General features: G+C 37.9%; 1 protein-coding gene across 1 annotated transcript; it reads right to left on the minus strand.

The window, feature by feature from the left end:
- Positions 1 to 5,400: 5,400 nt before the first annotated feature.
- zgc:113425 (uncharacterized protein LOC541425 homolog) lies at positions 5,401 to 19,586 on the minus strand. The gene is made up of 7 exons (XM_056472213.1): positions 19,500 to 19,586; positions 19,076 to 19,248; positions 8,783 to 8,842; positions 8,575 to 8,706; positions 8,351 to 8,497; positions 5,883 to 5,943; positions 5,401 to 5,735 (listed from the first exon to the last, which is right to left on the minus strand). The coding sequence occupies exons 2-7, from the start codon at positions 19,238 to 19,240 to the stop codon at positions 5,629 to 5,631; spliced, it is 672 nt and encodes a 223-aa protein (XP_056328188.1). The 5' UTR covers positions 19,241 to 19,248; positions 19,500 to 19,586; the 3' UTR covers positions 5,401 to 5,628.
- Between the last annotated feature and the right edge of the window lie 754 nt (positions 19,587 to 20,340).

Genomic DNA, 20,340 nt, shown 5'->3' on the forward strand with positions numbered 1-20,340 from the left:
TGCTTAAGGAAAGGCTCTCATGTGGAAAATATCAAGAGTTTTGTTGGTTAATGCTAAATTGACAAACACTCTTGATTTGGGTTTTCTTGTTTATTTGATTTAATGCCCAATGATCATTTTTAAGCGTCCTTCAAACTTGAATTCTGTCATTTTGTGGTTTGCATTTACACACTAGCAGTATAATCTAAAATATAAGCTGGGGTCCGTTTTTCATACATCGCTTAAATGATCTAAGATGATTTGACAGATCCTGGATCTTTTAATCTTGATAACTGATCTCGGGCTTATTTGGTTCTTCAAACAAGTTTGCGAATCAGATTAAAATGTCTGGATGAACTGATCTGAGATCGCAGCGTGTGTTGTGAAGGACAGATCTATCGATCCTTGAAATCATGATCAGCAATGCAATGATTGGCTGACGGCACATCAGCATAATGACATCATCTGATTAATATTCAATTATCCGAGTGAGGAAAATTATATAAAATTCGCAGTAAACGGTTTGTTAAACATGATACGCAATAACTTTACACATTTGTTGCAGTCTTTACACTTTTATGTCTCAAGAGTATTTAGCAATTTATTTAGTTTCACTTTTAGAGTGGATTTTCTTTATTATAGTAGGCCTTATTCAAGTTTCGTAAGAAATAAATGGCTGTTTAAATTAATTTTGCATCAATAAAGCATTTTGATATTGGTAAAAGTGTCTGCAGCTTTTGTAAAGCATCAAATCACCGACATATTAGCTGTCAAAATGTGTGCATGACTGCATAAATTATGATTCCTTTACAAAAAAAGAGAGAGAATATTGGCCATGTCTATTATCTTTCACAAATTGTACTAAGGCTTGGTTGGTACCTTGAAATAGTACGCATTTATATCTAAAAAATGTATTTAAACATATTAATAAACTATTAACATATTAATACTACTTTTAACCAGTAAAGTAACACATTACTTTTCAAAATTATGTAATATTATTTGAGTTACTTTTAGTTTAATTAAATAGCTTATAAAAAAAATAAATAGCTGAATGTAATCACGTTGAATCCCACACTCAATGAGAGAATGCAGTAACAGACAGAAACCAAGATGGCCGAGCCTTACAGTTCTGTGATGGAAGTATTCTCATTATAGTGAAAGGGAAAAGGGGATTATAGTCTCAATGAACAGAGATTTTTCTTTACTAAAAAGATTAAAAGTACAAATGTAGCAAACACATTGCTTTACACTTTTATAAATCTGTATTAGGCATGGGACGATAACCGTTTTTAAGGTTTGGAAAAGTCAAGGTTTTAAAACAGGCAATTTTCAGCAATACAGTTTCTAAGGTATGTGTACATTTTTTTTATTTATTTATTTTTTTGTTTGTTTTTTGTTTAAAAAGTATCTCCAGCAGAAAAGATATCCAAAAATGCCATTTTAAACTGTAAAAAATCTGTTCTAGAACCAAATAAAGACAGCAGAAGTCAATAATATATAGCCTGACATGTTTACTGGTCCAGAATATTATAAATGTTTCTCAAAATAAAATATTGTGTTCAAAAGGGGAAAAGTAGTTTTTTTTATTTAGACATTTAAAAGAATATATTTTAGAGCAGTAATCACAATACTGCCAAACCCTGATATTCTTATCCAAGATTATCATACTGTCAGAATCTTATACCGACCCGTGCCTAATCTGTATATACGGCATTTATAGCTCGAGGGTCAGGAAGTTCTCAGAAGATAACATTATTCTACATTATCATTTTTTTTATACTTTTTTTTTAAAGCTAAATAAAGGTGTAGGAGATATGGTGCATTGTTAATTGCAGAGCTCCTCTATTTAAAAGAAGAATAAATCCTGCAAGTTCTGAAAGAGATCAAGCCTCACCAGGTCAGAAAAAGTAACTCAAAAGTAATAATGCAGCAGTTCCCAACAGGAGGGTCCCAGCCCACAAGGGGGCCTCAGCAGGCTCTGTAGAGAGGGTTGTGTCATATTTTTAAAAGAGTTTAGCAGTGGACAATTAGGAGAATGATAATGTTGCCTTAGTTCATTTCATCCCCTGGCTGACCAAAAAATTGACAAATTTGTAGTTCGTCCTCCACAAAAAAGATTGTGTAGCTAATAGTAATGAAGCATACTGGACCCAGGTGAGGAAGCTCCAAATTTCGGGTCGCAATATTGGAAACACGAAATACAGGAAATGCCATGATAGTTACCTGAACTATGGTTTTATTCCATTTTCTCGAAGCAAAGAGTTCCTGACCCAGCCACAGTGTATTATCTACGTCAAAGTTCTTGCTAATGAATGCACGAGGCCGTCCAAATTAATAAGACATTTGCAGACGACTTATACCCAATACCTCGACAAACCCAGAGCATTTTTGAGTGCAAGGAAAAAGAATTGACACACACTTTAAAAATGAGATGAGGGACGTTACAGCTGCTGACAAGAAACTTACATGGCCAATTTATAGGCCAAAGGCTTACGTTTTTCAGTTACAAATGTCCTACTGATGTTTTGCTTTTATATTTCACATTAGGCTGTTATTTGTGCATGAGCATATCTAGATATAGTAATAAACATAGCGTTTGTTTGAAACAACATTTTTTTGTCATACCTACTGCAAACTTATGAGTGATAATATCATTACATGTGGAGGAGGGCCTTACAATATTTTCCAGGGGGAAAAGGGGGTCTCGGACAAAAAAAGGTTGGGAACCACTGACGCAATGCATTACTTATTATACAAAGTAACTAAGAGAGTGACTAGTAACTTTAATGTAATGAAAGTAATGCATTACAATATTAAGTAACTTTCCACAACGCTGGTTACTACTGTAAGAAAATATTAGTATTCGATACGCACGTTCAGTATTACCTTTGCTTGAAATGACCCAATCTAATGCTGTTTATATGAAATAAGTCAGCTCTCGGGCAGGTTTGAGCTACCAGACCTGTTGCTATGACAACAACTCTCGGATGAGTTTTGAAGAACGAAACAATCCTGGATCGTGTCAAAACATCAATAACCAAATCCAGCTAATTGAGTAATCCACGTACGAAGAACGGACCCCAGATCTCAAATGCAAGAGAGCGGTCTTACAGTTTAGAGTGCAACAAATATATGGGAGAATATTGAAGAGGTTTTATTTTTATTACAGCTAATTGTTTTTCAGCAAAGGTCAATAGGTTAATTATGTACCAAAGTGTAATTGATGATATCAGGACTCAGCAGTTTAAAAAAAAAAGCAGCTAATACCAGAACTTAAGCATGCACATTCACAATATATCTCTACTGCTCATTTGTCTGATACAACTCATGCCTTTAATGCTGTGAGGGATCGTTCTGAGGAAAACAAAATCGACAATATAAACCATCAGTCTACTCAAAGCAAAAGAGAGGAAAAGACATGCTTGTGTTTTTATTTTAATGTTTTACTAAATAAAGTACCACTTTAAATTTCAGCGGACTAATGTTGTGATTGTTGGTCTAATAAAGAGTCTATATTGGAAATGACATGCATAGTTCATCTGAAATTAATGGAATTTATCATAGTCTACACTACCTGACAAAAGTCCTGTTGCCTGTCCAAGTTTTAGGAACAACAAATAAAAACTTGATCTCTAGCTGATCATTTGGTATCAGAAGTGGCTTATATGAGAGTCTTTGGATTCATCTTCAATGCCTCCTCCATTTTACTCCAGACATACTCAATAATGTTCACTTCGGGTGACTGGGCTGGCCAATCCTTGACCTTCTTTGCTTTCAGGAACTTTGTGTAGGCTGAAGTATGAGTAGGAGCGCTATCCTGCTGAATTTGCCCTCTCCTGTGGTTTATAATGTAATTGGCAACACAAATGTCTTGATACCTCAGGCTGTTGATGTTGCTATCCACATGTGGATCTGCAGATCTCTCACATGCCCCCATGTTGAATGTAAACCATGATTTTTCCTTCACCAAACTTGACTGATTTCTGTAAGAATCTTGGGTCCATGCAGGTTCCAGTAGGTCTTCTGCAGTATTTGTGATGATTGGGATGCAGCTCAACAGATGATTCATCTGAAAAATCCACCTTCTGCCACTTCTGATACCAAATGATCAACGAGAAGTCAAGTTATTATTTGTTGCTTTTACAACTGGGGTCGACGACAAGACTTACTGTAATAGTTTGTGGTTCCAGAGGAAACTTACAGAAGTTAGTCAATTAAGACAAACTTAAAAACAAAGCTTTTTTTTATATGCTGGTTGATCTACACAACAGCATTTTGGGGTCCTGAAAGTTTATCAATATTGAAATAAAACCGTGTTATCAGTGGTGTTAAGTAACGAATTACAAATGCTCAAATGACTGTAATTCAGTAGTTTTTTTCAGGAATTGTGATTTACTAAGTAGTTTTAAAAATGTGTACTTTTACTTTCCTGTGAATACATTTTTAGTGCTGTATCGGTACTTTTACTCTATTACTTTCCTTTAGTCTGCAGTCACTATATTTTTTCTTGTCTATGGCAGGGACGTAGCAACCAGGGGGACGGCAGGGGGAATCAGTCCCCCTCACTTTTAGAGACAGACCATTTAGAAACAAGTGATTAATAATTATATGAACATATGATCTCATACAGCCGTCCCCCCTACTTTTAAAATGTCCGCTACACCCCTGGTCTATGGGGATTAGAAAAATCAGTCCTGTGATTCCTGTCCAATCAAATCACACATAGAAGGTAATTTGCATCATAATGAACTTCAAGACATGTGCAATGTCAGATTGACATTGTACCATAACATCATGGGGACGCTGCATTTTGTTTGGAAATGAAAATCCGGTTGAACTCAATGTCAGTCCAACAACCAACCAACATCAACGTCTAATAATGTAACAGCTTGACGTTGTGTGGATGTTACCACTATGACGTCTATTAGATATTGAATTTTGGTTGCTATACCTGACGAATAAATGTGAGTATTTGAGGTCAATATGAAGCTGGTTTAAGATGTTGGCTGGACGTTGGATTTTGGTCACTTTCTAACAATCTAAATTATATATTATCATTTGACATCATTATTGGACATCAAAATTATGTTATTCTTAGATGTTGGCAAGACTTTGAATTTTGGTCACCTGACACCACGACCTAAATCTAACCTAATATTAACGTCTTATGACGTTGTGCCTGTAGATGCACTACAGAATGTTACGTTTAAAAACATCCACAAATTACATGTAAATGCATCAGCTTTTTACAGCGTAATACTCTCGAACTATTCTTGAAAGGTCTACTTTTCACTCATACTTCAAGTAATAATCACAACAGATACTTTTACTCACCCTACATTTTTAGGCAAGTAATGGTACTTTTACTTGAGTATGATTTTTCAGTACTCTTTCCACCACTGCATGTTATGTAGATTTATAGGTTGTTTATTGTAAAATATATATTTACACAAGTATGCAAAAATATCAGTCTATCATGTAAAGTATAAAGCAAAGGCATTTAGTATGAAAACGCATAATATGGCACTAATAATAACTTAAAACATCAATAAACATCTGAGTAGAGTTAAAAGCAAGCTTAATGAAACGTCAAATTCACTTTAAAATTAATGCACTACATTTCACACACATTAAAAAATACAAATACTAAGCTAATCTGCTATATGGCGGACGTATTGATAGGTCTTGCTGTTCCTGTTCGGGACAGCGATCCATGAATGACACGGGGGAGTTAAAGATTCGCTCCTCTCCGTCTGCATGAAACATAAGATCTCATTAAAGCCGGCCACATCCTCACTAACATCATCATCATGGTAAACATTGTGGCAAATGAGCCCTGTGAAATATGATTGCCTTATCATAATGGACAAACGCACTGCAACAACACATCTTTCACATACCTTGCCAAGTGCATACAAGTTCGGTTGGAGTGACAGGATCATTCTGAGGAACTAGAAACTCCTGTGAAATGCACAAATATGCGGTGAGCAACATCATTTTTATATACATTTGCACTTTATGTCAATACCTAGATGTAAACCTCAGCATGGACTGCACTATTTTCTACATTGTTCTGACTATTTATTCTGTACAGACCATTTTGAGGGATGTAAACAAGATCAAGGGTCCTGACATATTTCCTGTTTTACATTTTTAACTTGCATAGCTTCAGAGAATCCAAAACAATCCACATATTGATCAATAATGTTCCGATATCTGTTATAATGTTAGGTTATGATTGAATTGCCCCGTTACAGATATGAAATAGCTTGACAACAAGCAGGAAATGTTCATGGGCCAATAACTACATCGCATTGAAATGATCTATAAACCATATCTTTAGGCAGTCAATATTAGTGATGGGAGAAATAAAGCTTGAACCACTTGCTTCCCAAAATGATTCACTGTTTAAATGCGTTCAATACAGCACATGCTAGTAACACCTGCTCATAAAAACCATGCAAATACCACAAATACTCAGGCAATACATGGATAAAAAAATGGCTTTTTTTTTTTTTAAACGTACTGCAAATGTTAAATTGAAAGTATAACCTATCAAATGCACACAGCTTATGTTCATCATATAGGCATATATCATTTGTTCCATTGTGAGCTCTGCTGAACAGGACTGCAAAAGACTATTAACTTAGGCACCGTTTACACTGCCAGTTAAATGTAACCTGATTTTTTTGCTCATATGTGTGTCTCAGATCGGACCCGTTCTATGACAATGTAAACGCATAAAAAGCACATGCATTCGGATGTTCAGAGATTGGCTTAAGGCCTCCTTCATATGAGGAAATAAATCAGATATAAATCAGATGTGTGACAATCCGACTATCATGTAAACAGGCAGATCGGATTTATTGAGGCGTTACGTTTTGTACGTTTCTACACTTGCGACAATGTGATACTTCACTGCGGGTTTATGACGTAGAAGGAAGAGCGTGTGTGAAGAAGCTGACGCGGTAAACAACAACAGAGGAAACATGGAGGAGGAAAGTTGTCAGTTGCCACAATTTGCTCCCACCAGACCTGAGATCTCTCTCGTTCCCACAAATTCCTCTAAATGGTGGAGGACACCATATATAAACCATAAGCGCAAGCTGCGATGACGGCCCTTTCCCTCCTCTTCTACCTCAAAATCATTTTAAAGTTGGGTGAACTTAGAGCTAAAAGCTAGACAATTTCTTCCATTGTGGCTAGTGTGGCGCAGATGCTAGAACCCACCTTTACGCATGTGCGACGTCTTAAATTGTATATCAAGTGAACCCACATGAATCGGATATGGGTCACAAATAAAAGTAATGTGTAAACGGACAGGCAAATAAATCTGATATAGGCAATAACTTGGAATTGGGCATCAAGACCTGACAGTGTAAACGGGGCCTAACATTCCTTGTCACTTTACAAATGTCCCATTAAAACGTCGAACCTGTAACAGGGTTTCTTAAATCAGCATTAGATATAGCGTTACATGGACATCGAAAAAAATAAGACCTGTGCAAAAATATTTAAGACCTAGAACAGCAAATTTAAGACTATTTAAGGCCTAAAGTTTTGATTTTTAAATTTTAGACCATTTTAAGACCCAGCGGAAACCCTGCTGTACATCTGAAATCAAATAGAACTTTGAAACCTGTTCAGTGATTCACCACTAGGGGGTGATCTGAGTGAACCCCTCCCTTCCCAATGGAGATCTATTGAATTTCATCAATATAATGAAGCCGTGTTTACTGAAATCATGTGTCCTTGCTAATCTGATAAGCACTCCGAACCACTGGTTTGAAACGAAAGATACATAAAGGTTTCGAATCTTCATGAAGCAGTTCTTTGAAAGCAGCTATATATGGGTACACCATAGTATTACAATATATATTTTTGCAGCAATATTATATTGATCACAGATCATTGATTTATCGGAAATATTTTACTATTTGATTAAGTAGCAAAATCAAGTCCACTTGATCAGTGTTTCTCAACCACGTTCTCTGCATGTTTTCCATGTCTCCTTAACCAAACACACCTGATTCAGATCATCATCAAAGACTGAAACACCTGTAATGAGTGTGACAGACAAAAGAGACATCCAAAACATGTAGTGTTGGTGATCTCCCAGGAACGTGGTTGAGAAACACTGCTCTAAATGTTTATTTCTCATCTGACCAATTAGTACAGCCCAAAAACATGACTATAACCAATCATTTGAAGCAAGAGAAATCTGCACATTTTATTCAGTTTAATGGCATTGTCTACATTCTTCTCTCCAATATGGCCAACTGATGATGATGATGCACCGAGAAGACACCCCATTCTGAATTTCACACTGCACGATACTTGTGTTACAAAACACTCAGCTTTTACTCACCATGCCATTTGCAGAGTCATAACAGCCACAAAGCGGCAAGCTGCGGCATCCGATGTACGCAATAAGAGAAGAAAAGAGCAGAGACCCTGTGCAGGCCACCAGGAGGGTGCAGTTTGCTCCTTTCACCATCCGGCTCAGAACAAACCTCTACACAGGACACAGCTTGATTAATATCTCTCTATTACAGTGAGCATATAACAGATGATCCAGTGTTTGGACTGTACCACTAGAGGAACAGGGTGGGCGTGGAAGACCTCATCATCCTCCTCTCCATAGCTGAGAGTGACGCAGGCGTAAACGAAGACGATCACAACAGCAAAGAGCGACACCACGGAGGAGACGATCATCACGTTTACCTGGAGGAGTTAGTAAGTGTGTGTTAAGATCAACAAAAAGGGAGACAGAAATATGATTGATTAGATGGGTAATTACCAAATAAGGGTTTTTCTTTTGTGATGCAAAAAGGGCAAGTACACCAGGGGCAGCCATAATCTAAAAGAAAAGGAAAGAATCAATTTCTCTAAATGTCAACAGGGCAAATCCAGTTAAAGTGTAACACCCAGGCCTTTATTGTAATTAAAAGTATGTATGTGTAAATCTTTTGTTTCTAAAAGTATTACAAAGTAGGGCTGTGTGATTAATCAAAATCGAATCGCAATTTGAAACATTGCAATTAGTTAATCGCAAGTGGATATATATATATATATATATTTTCCCCCACCCAGAGCAAATGCCTGACTGCCAGCTGTGTGACAGTCTTACAAGCCAATTGAGTGAGCACACTCTCATTCTGCCCAATCAGAATTGAGCAATCAAACTACGGCCACAAAAGAAAACAAACAGGAAAATGCAAACAAGTGGGATGATGGTGTCTGCTGCATTTGATTTTTGGAAATCACCACGCTACCCACCCTCATTATCCCATGACCCCCACTTTGGGATCCACTGCCCTAGTCTATACACGCGCTGTAAAAAATTCCAGATTTTCACAACATGTTGCTTTAATTTTTCACAGTAAATCACATTAGTAGCACTTTACAGGATTTAACTGTAAAAAGTCACAGTAATGCATTGTTTTCAGAATTGTATTGTGAAGTAGCATGATTACAGCAAATTACTGTAAAACGGGCTATATCTTTAGCATGTTGGTTATGGGAATTCAAACTCTTTTTATTTCATTCAACATAGACGTTCATACAAATGAACTTTTATGCTAGTTTAGGCACTTTTTCGATATTTAGAAATAACAGAATGTTATTGCAGCCCCAAAAACAATTGGGTTACATCTTCAAAAATAACTTGAAGGAAAATCATCCTGTTTTGAAATGACATGAATGTCATAGTACATTTTCATTTTTGAGTGCACTGCACCTTTATTTAATTTTATAAAGGTTAACATGGAAATATGAAATGATTTTTAATACACATAACTTTGTACTTAGCCAAAAACTTCATAAACTGGAACAAAAGTAATTGACTCATAAAGCCAAACACTGTTAAACGCCCAAAATGATTTCAAAGTCAGAGTACATGTCAGAATGACTAGCCGAGGAAAGCCTGCTTTACAGTAAAATATAGTCAATTCTACAAGATACTACTGTGAAATCACAGTAATGGACTTTACTATCTACTGTGAAGTTACATATGGCTGTAATTTCACAGTAATTTAATGTTACAAAAACAAATTACTGTTAACTACCTCACAGTATTTTGTTCTGAATTTACATACAGTATTTTACTGTAAATGTAATGCAATTATTAGCCAGTAATTTACTGTGAATTTAAGGTCAATTTTTTTTACAGTGCAGCAAAATCCTCTGAGGAACATTTACTCAGTTCAGAGTTTATTTGGTCCCTCTCTAAACTGAGTAAACTCAACAGCAGAGTTAAAGTAAATGAGACAATGAAGGGATTAATTAAGTGATGATTGAGCACTGATGACGATCACCTGCTGTTAATAAGCAGAAATACAGAAGAGAATTTATTTGAGATTTATGGAGAATTAACTGTTTTAGTTATTTACATTTTACAACAAAAGAAAATGTTTTTCCCCTGATGTCACCATTGTGGAGAAAACTGTTGATTTACTTGGGCTGTTTGACTCTATTTCTAATGATAGTTTTTCTTTGCTTGCCAAGTATAAAGAGTAAATATGATCAGATTGACTGATCCTGTGTTACTGTTGATAAGTTGAACTTTGCATTGTTTAGCTTTGCAAATTATGTTTAAATTATGGAGAGGAATTTCAGTGTTTTTTAAGAGAATGGACCTCAGCTGTGGTTTTACATATTTTTTAAAACACACTGAGCATCTGAATCACTTTAGAGACACAGACATCAATAATCATATCACATGCATCTTAGCAATGATTAGAGATTGTATTTTGCTGCAGTGCATGCTAAGAGAATCATACAACATTCATCCATAGTTCTCAGCATGCACTGCAGGTAAAAAAAAAACTCACCATAGTTGAGAAGCATACTCTGATACTTAATGTCTGGGTGTGTTTTGAGTGTTTCAGATGTTCAATGCGTTTCATAAACTAATAAAAGTATTGCTAATTTCCATTTTCTTGTTACACAGTGTTACTTTTGTTATAAAACACTGTGCAAAATTCGATAGAACAAAATCAATTTTACTGATTTGACCAGTGACTAAATCACCACAGAATCAATTATCCTGAGCACGATTGCTCTTTTTTTCTTGCAGTATTTGCCACAGCACACTATTTGGCAAACAAAAACAAATCGACAATATTAATGGAGTACAAAGAGCCAAGTAAAGCAACTACTGTTCTCCTCAATGGTGACATCTTAAAACACAAATAGTGGTGTTGTTTTTTTATTGCCGTAGTAAAAAATTAGTTGGTTAATTCTTAATAATATTACTATATGGAATTTTGTAGAGTCTGGCAGAAATAAGGGCAAACAGGCTGTTAATAAGTAAAGCTGCTGTTTGTGGAGTTGGTTAATGATCCTCTGCGGAGATGTTGAGAGATTTGATGTGTTTTATTTCAGTTTATTTCATCTAAGGCTGTGAGCGAAGTCAGTTGTAGTTTTGTGTTTCTCTTCTGTATTTCTGCTTATTAACAGCAGGTGATCGTCATCAGTGCTTAATCATCACTTAATTAATCTCTTCATTGTCTCATTTACTTTAACTCTGCTGTTGAGTAACTTTTACTCAGTTTAGAGAGGGACCAAATACACTTTGAACGGAGTAAATTTTCCTCAGAGGATTTCCTCAGTATTACTAAAGTCCCTTTAAGGCAAGTCATTTCACTCGGCGGCCATCTTTGAAACGCCTCTCGGGCAGTTGGCCCGGGCATTCTGTTTGAATGGGGAAACATCAAATTCTTAACTACTTGCCAAGATTACAATTACATTACATATTAGGAATAACCAATAAAATTAAATAACAACTTGCTATTTAGTTTCATTTGTAAATGTTGGTATCACACAAAATCTGCAGAAACTCACGTCTAGGCCAAGCCCCTCCCCTGGAGAATTGTCATTCTATAGCGATCGCTGATTGGCTCATGTACTTGAAGGCGGGACTTGATTCGCCATATTGACTGTTACACTATTCCCTGTTCAAAAATATACGAGTGACGCGTCATGTGTATTCTATAGTCTTTGGTAGTATTGAGTGTTTCTCAACCATGTTCCTGAAGGACCGCCTGCTCTGCACATTTACCAAGGCTGTTTCTCAATATGCGTTGTTCAGCATTCTTGCGTCCTCATGTAAAGTCAACATCAACTGTTAAAGTTCAGTTCCAAAACTCAAGACCGCAAGAGTGGAGGACGCGTGAAAGATCCTGGATGCGTTCTTGATATCGGAGGATGCATCGATGCAGACTTGAGCGCAAAACTTGCTCAAAAAGTCATTGAAGCTGAATAAAGAAGGTGGGAAGCGCAGCATTTTATATAGATGGATTATTAAAGTTCAGAGATAAAACCTCAGGAGTTTCCCTTAAATGAGATGAAAATCTTAATAAAGGCATAAACACATTAAGGGTGTTTATTTGCTGAAACTCATATTAAAATCGGTTTTATATGTAATGTGCAAAGTATATTTGTAAGGCTTTTGTGCATGTTATATATATTGAAAACAGGAACAATTATAAATCGTTGTATGAATGCTGTAATGTTTCAATAATTTCCTGTAAAATTATGTATAGGTCATGTGACCATCAGGAAAATCGCAGTCTCATTACTCATGCGTTTTGTGTTCTCACGGTCTCCCGAGTTCGTTCTTCCAAGGCAGGGGTCACCAAACTTGTTCCTGGAGGGCCGGTGCCCTACAGATTTTTGCTCCAACTCTAATAAAACACACCTGAACAAGCTAATCAAGGTCTTACAAGGTATACTTGAAACATCCAGGTAGGTGTTTTAAGGCAAGTTGGAGCTAAACTCTGCAGGGACACCGGCCCTCCAGGACCGAGATTGGTGACCCCTGTTCCAAGGTAACCTGGCAAGACCGGTTTCCACGAGAACGCAAGTCTGTTCTCTGCTTTCTTGGAGTTGAGAAACAGCCCAAATCTCCTTAACCAAACACACCTGATTCAGATCATTAGCAGAGACTGATAACTAATGAGTGTAACAGAAAGGAGACATCTAAAACATGCAGTGTTGGTGGTCCTCCAGGAATGTGGTAAAGCATTTGTAATGTGGGAATATTGTAATATGGGAATATTTTGTTTTCAAAGTCACAGACACCGAACAAAAACAGGTCATTTTTAAGAGCTGTCGCAGAATTATTGCCATGGCTTGCAGATTATTGAGCTGGAGCTTGGCTGCAAAATTAAATCACAATATCGGTCCAAAAAACGAAATAAGATATTTTCCCCAAATCGCACAGCCCTTTTTACACAGGCCATACAATGCTTTGATATGCTTTCCTGTGCATATGCAAGCATGTGTTGAACTGATAATGTAAATCCCACTACATAAATAACTGTTTGAAATTCACAATTTTGTTTAGGGGTAACAATCTTTTTCTGTTTTTGCCCCATTGACTTCCATTATAAATGACATCTCTTTTTTTTTCCAAGGCCATGACACCAAACAATCATGCATTCTTGATTCTTTCCTGTTGGGAAGAGGTAAAATGTGTAATTTTTTACTGTTGATCATCAGTTGGCAGCAATAACCCTTTAGATAGGCCTGTGCAAAAATGTTTCTGGCTTTTATATGGAGTTCTATGAGGTAAAACAACAGATTATAGAGTGTGTGTGTGTGTAAATATACTTAATATGTTTACTATGTTCTGAGAGCTGAGCTGCTTATTTTGACTTTCTCAGACATATCAAGGTATGTGCAGAAAGGTCTCTCTCTCTCTCTCTCTCTCTCACACACACACACACACACACACTGAGGGATTATATTTTTAAATGGGATTATATTTCTAAAAATGTATTGAAAATGTATCTTTCTCTTAAAGAAGTTTTGCTTTTTACTAATGAAATGCTCATTGCTTGAAATGTTGAAATGATTGTGCCTATTGCTTAAGTTTCGTTTTCAGGGTGGGGTTTTTCCACGGAAATATGACAAGAGGTTTTTCTAGAGAAACGAAAGCAAAAATGTATTAGGGGTGGGGAGGGGAAGTTCTCTGTGTGTGTGTGCAGGCTGCTGGCTGCTTCTGACTGGCTGAGATGAAATCTGTTTCCTGCAGGCGAACAATGGATTGGAGGCTTAAAAGAAAAAGGGGAGGAGGCAGCAAAACAAAACCAACTGTGATATTACTATACGGCAATACTGGACTGCCCGGTGTGCCTTTTACATTGTGGCTGTTTTGTATTCCTGAGCTCAGACATTGTTGATCTGATTCTCTTTTTATTAAATTCAATTACTTGATAAAGCTAAGTTCTCTGCGTCTACTTTCAAGCGAATCCTGAACGTGGGGAGGGGAAAATCTATTTCCTACAATTTGGAGGGGGCACCCGGATTCGCTCAGACGCTTCGTCGAGTTGGAGGACGATCTCAAATCAACCTCTCTGCAGAGCTTCTAATAAGGTAAGCAGTCACCTTTTTAATAAAAGTACTGCAAGATTGGAATTACCAAATTTAAGGTTGATTGGGGATTGAATACCAACATACATGTTTCTGTGAATGAGTCAATCAGATCAGGAATGTAATAAATAACGGCCAAATCAATTGACTAAAGGGAGTTGACCCGTCGTGGTTAAACAAATTTATGAAAACTCATATCAATTGACTAAAGGGAGTTGACCCGTCGTGGTTAAACAAATTTATGAAAACTCATATCAATTGAAAAAAGGGAGTTGACCCGTCGTGGTTAAACAAATTTATGAAAACTCATATCAATTGAAAAAAGGGAGTTGACCCGTCGTGGTTAAACAAATTTATGAAAACTCATATCAATTGAAAAAAGGGAGTTGACCCGTCGTGGTTAAACAAATTTATGAAAACTCATATCAATTGAAAAAAGGGAGTTGACCCGTCGTGGTTAAACAAATTTATGAAAACTCATGTCAATTGAAAAAAAGGAGTTGACCCGTCGAGGTTAATCAAATTTATGAAAACTCAAATTAATTGATTTCAAGTGAGTTGACCCGTCGAGGTTAATAAAGTTTATGAAAACTCGTACTGATTGAGGATTACAGAAACAGAAAGTGAAGGTATTAAAGGTGTCTTAAAAAGTGTCAATTGTGTGCGGATTCCTGAATGTTTGTATGTGAATGAGTGAATATAACTCCGTATTTGGGAGGTCAGAGTGCTGCGCACCTTCTCTGGACCGTCACTTAAGTGTGACCCGGTAGGAGCGGGCGCAGCATTCTGGGGGCTCAGAGAGGAGAGTGTGATTGATGAGCCCTGTGTCTATAGGGACTGAGAGTGTGTGAATAAAACATTGAGTGAATGAAAGGAATCATAATTAGATGTTGAAGATCTTTTACAAACCAAGAAAGGTGAAAAATACTCCTAGGTGGTGGGTGTGTAGATTATTAGGACATAGGGAAGATTGTAAGGTGTGTGACCCTAATAGAGAGACAAGGGAAAGAGGAAACTGAGGTAGAAAAGCTGAAAACACAGCTACTAAAAATGCAAATAGAGGCAGAAAAGGAAAAAGGGAAGAAAAAGAAAGAAAATCTGCAACTACCAGTGCTGACAGGGCCAGGGGCGGAGGGGGCCAGGCCACCTGTACACAACATACACCCAATCTCAGGGCAAGGTAACAGCCCACATGGTTTCCCTGATTCTTACCCCTATGACCCCTCACCCAATTGGCGACCTTTTGGCAATCAAAACCACAAACCTGTGATGCGGGGGTGTTTCAGCTGCGGGGCGCAGGATCATTGGAAGTATGACTGTCCAAATAGAGGCCAAAGGGGGCAACCTCCTGCGCGGGGACGGGCTCCTGGTAGAGGAGGGCCTCAAGGGGGTAGAGGAAGAGGTGCCCCCCGAAATGGCTCGTGGTTCAGCAACCAACAGGTGCCCAGGCAAAGCCCGGTCTGGGGCCCGCTGGACCATGCAGACTATTGACGAGGCCCACAGAGAACCAGTGAGGGTGCCCTGGCTGAGCCCCTCCTAACAATGGTACCTTCATGCAAAGTACAATCAGGTCAGACAACGGCACTCATTTCAAAAATGAACATCTGGCGGATGTAGAAAAATTGTTAGGGTTAAAACACCGGTATGGAGCTGTATACCACCCACAAAGTCAGGGAAAAGTGGAGCGCCTCAATCTAACGCTAAAAAACAAACTGGCAAAGATTTGTCACAAGTCCAAATTGAATTGGGTAGATGCACTTCCCATTGCACTAATGTCAGTACGCTGTTCTATTAATCGAACTACAGGTTTCACTCCATTTGAATTGGCAACAGGAAGACAATTCCCGGGCCCATGGGCACCCTTGTATGGTGGGGACACTGACTCACCACAAATGTATCATGATAAAGTATGTGCTGTGATTAACATGTTCTCTCCGCAGAAAAATTGGCCAACAGAGAGTGAGACAGCCAGGCCTGCAGAAAACACAACGCTGTGGGTGAGATTGAAACAACACAAACGAAAATGGTCTAGTCCCAGGTGGTCTGAACCGTTACGAGTCACGGCTAGGACATCCCATTGTGTGCAATTAGCAGGTAAAGGCACAACATGGTATCATTTGTCTGCTTGTATGTTCTGTCCTTCTCCAGATAGGACTTTGGCGGATGTCAGAGTTGACCTCAGGAGAGGTCAAAGAGAAAGAGAGGGAGAGGGAGAAGGAGACACTGAGGAGCCTGAGGAGCCAGAAAGAGAGGGAGAAGGCGGACAAATAGAAACAGCCCCCAGTACACAGCTAAGTGCAACCCTGTATTTAAAATCTTGCAACGAACTGGAGACTTGCTTCAGACGCCAGAACACATTCCCATTGCACATTGTATAAGTGCTGATTATGCACTGGGAGCTGGGGTAGCTAAACAAATTAGAGACAAATACGGTGTAGAAGAATTGAACACTTCAGTCGCCCAACCAGGGGATTGTATCAAAACTACACACGGTCCACGACAAATTTACCATTTGGTGACCAAATGGTGGTGTAGGGACCTACCCACCTATGAGCATCTCGAGGCTAGTCTGATAAAATTGTGTTACCAGTGTATGAAGGATCAAAACAAAATATTAGCTATACCAAAATTAGGGTGTGGATTAGACAAACTAGACTACATCAAAGTAAAAGAAATCATTGAGAAAGTATTTAAAGAGGGCCACATTCAGATAATTCTCCTAACAAAATGAATATAAACAAGATGGTGGTGGCCTGGGGAGCAATGTTGGTGATAATCCTATGGGTAATCTGTCATATGAAAGTCAGAGGGACAACAAAGGAAAAACGTAGTGTAAAAGAAGGGGGGGGAACAGGGGTGCGTATTACCTCAGAAAGGGAAGAGGGAAAGGATGGGATGTGGCAGTTTGATCTCTGTCAAGTAATAGATTGCGGGAGGGATCAATTGACATGGAGGGGATATGATGTTTATGGGTGTTTATGGGTCTCAACTGAGAGAACCCCGAATGGTCCCTGGTGTCATACCTGGCATGATGTAAATTGGAAGACAGCCCCAGGGTTCACAAAAAATCTGTTAAAAAATAGTCCTCTAGCCAAAACAGACAGCATCCAAAATCGACTTAAGTTGTTTAGAGGATACCAGCATAGTTGGGGAGGGGGATTACGTGATGGAGGAAGTAGAGGAGGAATATGACTTGTAAATGTTGTTTTTTCCAATAACTGTGCTTCTTTGCAGATGCTGATTCATCACAAGTTATGTGTCTTTTAGATATTGATGTTTGAGAAATTTGCTGTTTGAAAATGTGTTAAGATTTAAATTTTGACTATTGAAATGTTTGTAGTCTAGATAATTTCAGTGTGATTGACTCAGCTGACATGTTGTGGTTGCCCAAACGTCAATTAGGGGATCGACTGGGTGCCTTTCCCCACAGGGGTTTTCGGCCCAGTCCAGCCTGAGCACACTGGGTTGTAGGGAATGTTATTATTTTTTTTTAATTATTATTACGTTTTAAGTACTTGTCTTTCTAGTAGTCTGATATGATGTGTCAGGTGAACATGTGGTGGCTGCCCATAAGCTAACTAGGGGGCCGCTTGGGTGTCTTTCCTCACAGAGGTTTTCGACCCAAGCTCATCTGGACATATTGGACCAAGAATTCTGAGATTTTTTTTTTAAGTGTTTATTAAAGTGGTGTGATCTCTTACGAGATCAAGAGAGGGAATTGAGGGATTATATTTTTAAATGGGATTATATTTCTAAAAATGTATTGAAAATGTATCTTTCTCTTAAAGAAGTTTTGCTTTTTACTAATGAAATGCTCATTGCTTGAAATGTTGAAATGATTGTGCCTATTGCTTAAGTTTCGTTTTCAGGGTGGGGTTTTTCCACGGAAATATGACAAGAGGTTTTTCTAGAGAAACGAAAGCAAAAATGTATTAGGGGTGGGGAGGGGAAGTTCTCTGTGTGTGTGTGCAGGCTGCTGGCTGCTTCTGACTGGCTGAGATGAAATCTGTTTCCTGCAGGCGAACAATGGATTGGAGGCTTAAAAGAAAAAGGGGAGGAGGCAGCAAAACAAAACCAACTGTGATATTACTATACGGCAATACTGGACTGCCCGGTGTGCCTTTTACATTGTGGCTGTTTTGTATTCCTGAGCTCAGACATTGTTGATCTGATTCTCTTTTTATTAAATTCAATTACTTGATAAAGCTAAGTTCTCTGCGTCTACTTTCAAGCGAATCCTGAACGTGGGGAGGGGAAAATCTATTTCCTACAACACACACACACACACTATACTACATAGAAGGCAGAAACTCAGTTTTTTTTGCACTGCAACTGATGAACAACATTAAAAGTTACATATTTAACCTCTTACCAACTGAGAAAACCAGCAACAATCAATAATGCATGATGAAATGGTGGCTTTGCAATTAAAAAGATGATTATAACAGAAGTCAATGGGGCAAAAACAGCAACAAACAAAACGAAAGGGTAAATTTGCCCAGAGTGTATTGCTGAATTTTGGAAAAATATCAAAGCATTTTCTCAAAATATGTGTCAAATTAAGATTTGTCACTAAAAACTATTGCATTAACTGATACACAGAGAAAGTTATGGTCAAATTAATACTTAAAATCACCCCAGAGCGGATGAAAACATCCCCAACAGCACACACCAGGGTTAAAATGAAGAATATGTCAGTTTAGTTTTAACTTCTCACCAGTCCAGCCCATAGTGGAGCCCTGGTCTCACTGAGAGTGGTGCTCTTGCGGAAAACCGCATCCATAAAGCCGCAAACCACGCAGAGCCCCGCGCACGCCACCTGAAGGATGCCCAGCACCACCACACTCCTCTGGTTGAAGATGAAATACCTATAACGGTCCATCTTTTGGCCTCCAGAGAGCACAAAACAGAAGGAAATGTACATGTCATTGAAAAGAGCTAACAATTTAGTGAAAGATCTTTCATTAAACGCCTAAGGACAGGAAACCGCGAGTCACTATCGCTTTCCGTATGTGTGTTGATAACGAAACCACTTTACTAACATAATGTAACGTAAAGCCACTCTTAAGCTATGCTACATACTTATAATTGGTTATAAGTCATGTATAATTGCTGTATATTCAAACTAAATCCGTGTTTACCTCCGCCGTTTTTCGCTTTTCACTTCCGGACCGCTTTAGTTTAGAAGCAAGCTCTGAAACGCAGCGTGTCACTCATTTACCTGGCGGGCGCGCGCAGGTGCAGCAGGATGGCCACGCCCTCTCTCTCTGTGCGTGCATGATTACAGCCAGTTGTTTATTATTGACATCACCCCCCCCCTCCCCCATCTCTTTTATATTGCAATAACAACAAAGCAATTAAATGTATGTGAATAGACATAAATATAGTACAAACCATACAGAGAACTAAAGGAAACATTTAAAATAGTACATGTAGGGGCTTCCCAGTGATGGGTTGCAGCCAGAAGGGCATTCGCTGCGTAAAACACATGCTGGATAAATTGGTGGTTCATTCCGCTCTGGCGACCCCAGGTTAATAAAGGGACTAAGCTGAAAAGAAAATTAATGGATGATATGTTGGGGCCTCAAAAGGTTGCTGGTTCAAGCACGGGCTGGGTCAGTTGGCATTTCTGTGTGTATAGAGAAAGAAACCCGCAAAAACAAATAAATAAATCGCAAATAAATGAATAAATAAATACACAAAATCCTGCATAAATAAAACAATAAATAAAAAAACGCAAATAAGTGAATAAATACATGCACAAATTCCTGTATAAATAAAACAATAAATAAATACTCAAATAAATAAATAAATAAATATATACACAAAGTCCTGCATAAATAAAAACAATAAATAAATAAACACGCAAATAAGTGAATAAATAAATACACAAATTCCTGTATAAATAAAACAATAAATAAATTTGCAAATAAAAAAAAAAATAAATTCCTGCATAAATAAGACAATAAATAAATACGTAAA

Source organism: Danio aesculapii, chromosome 14 (genome assembly GCF_903798145.1).
Source record: "Danio aesculapii chromosome 14, fDanAes4.1, whole genome shotgun sequence".
NCBI classification, from domain to species: Eukaryota; Metazoa; Chordata; class Actinopteri; order Cypriniformes; family Danionidae; genus Danio; species Danio aesculapii.

Coding starts and splice junctions, on each gene's coding strand:
- zgc:113425 (XM_056472213.1), bottom strand. CDS start 19,240: ATGGACCGTTATAGGTATTTCATCTTCAACCAGAGGAGTGTGGTGGTG. Junction 5,944..8,350: donor ATGACTCTGCAAATGGCATG/GTGAGTAAAAGC, acceptor TGCATTTCACAG/GAGTTTCTAGTTCCTCAGAA. Junction 5,736..5,882: donor ACTTGTATGCACTTGGCAAG/GTATGTGAAAGA, acceptor TGTTTCATGCAG/ACGGAGAGGAGCGAATCTTT.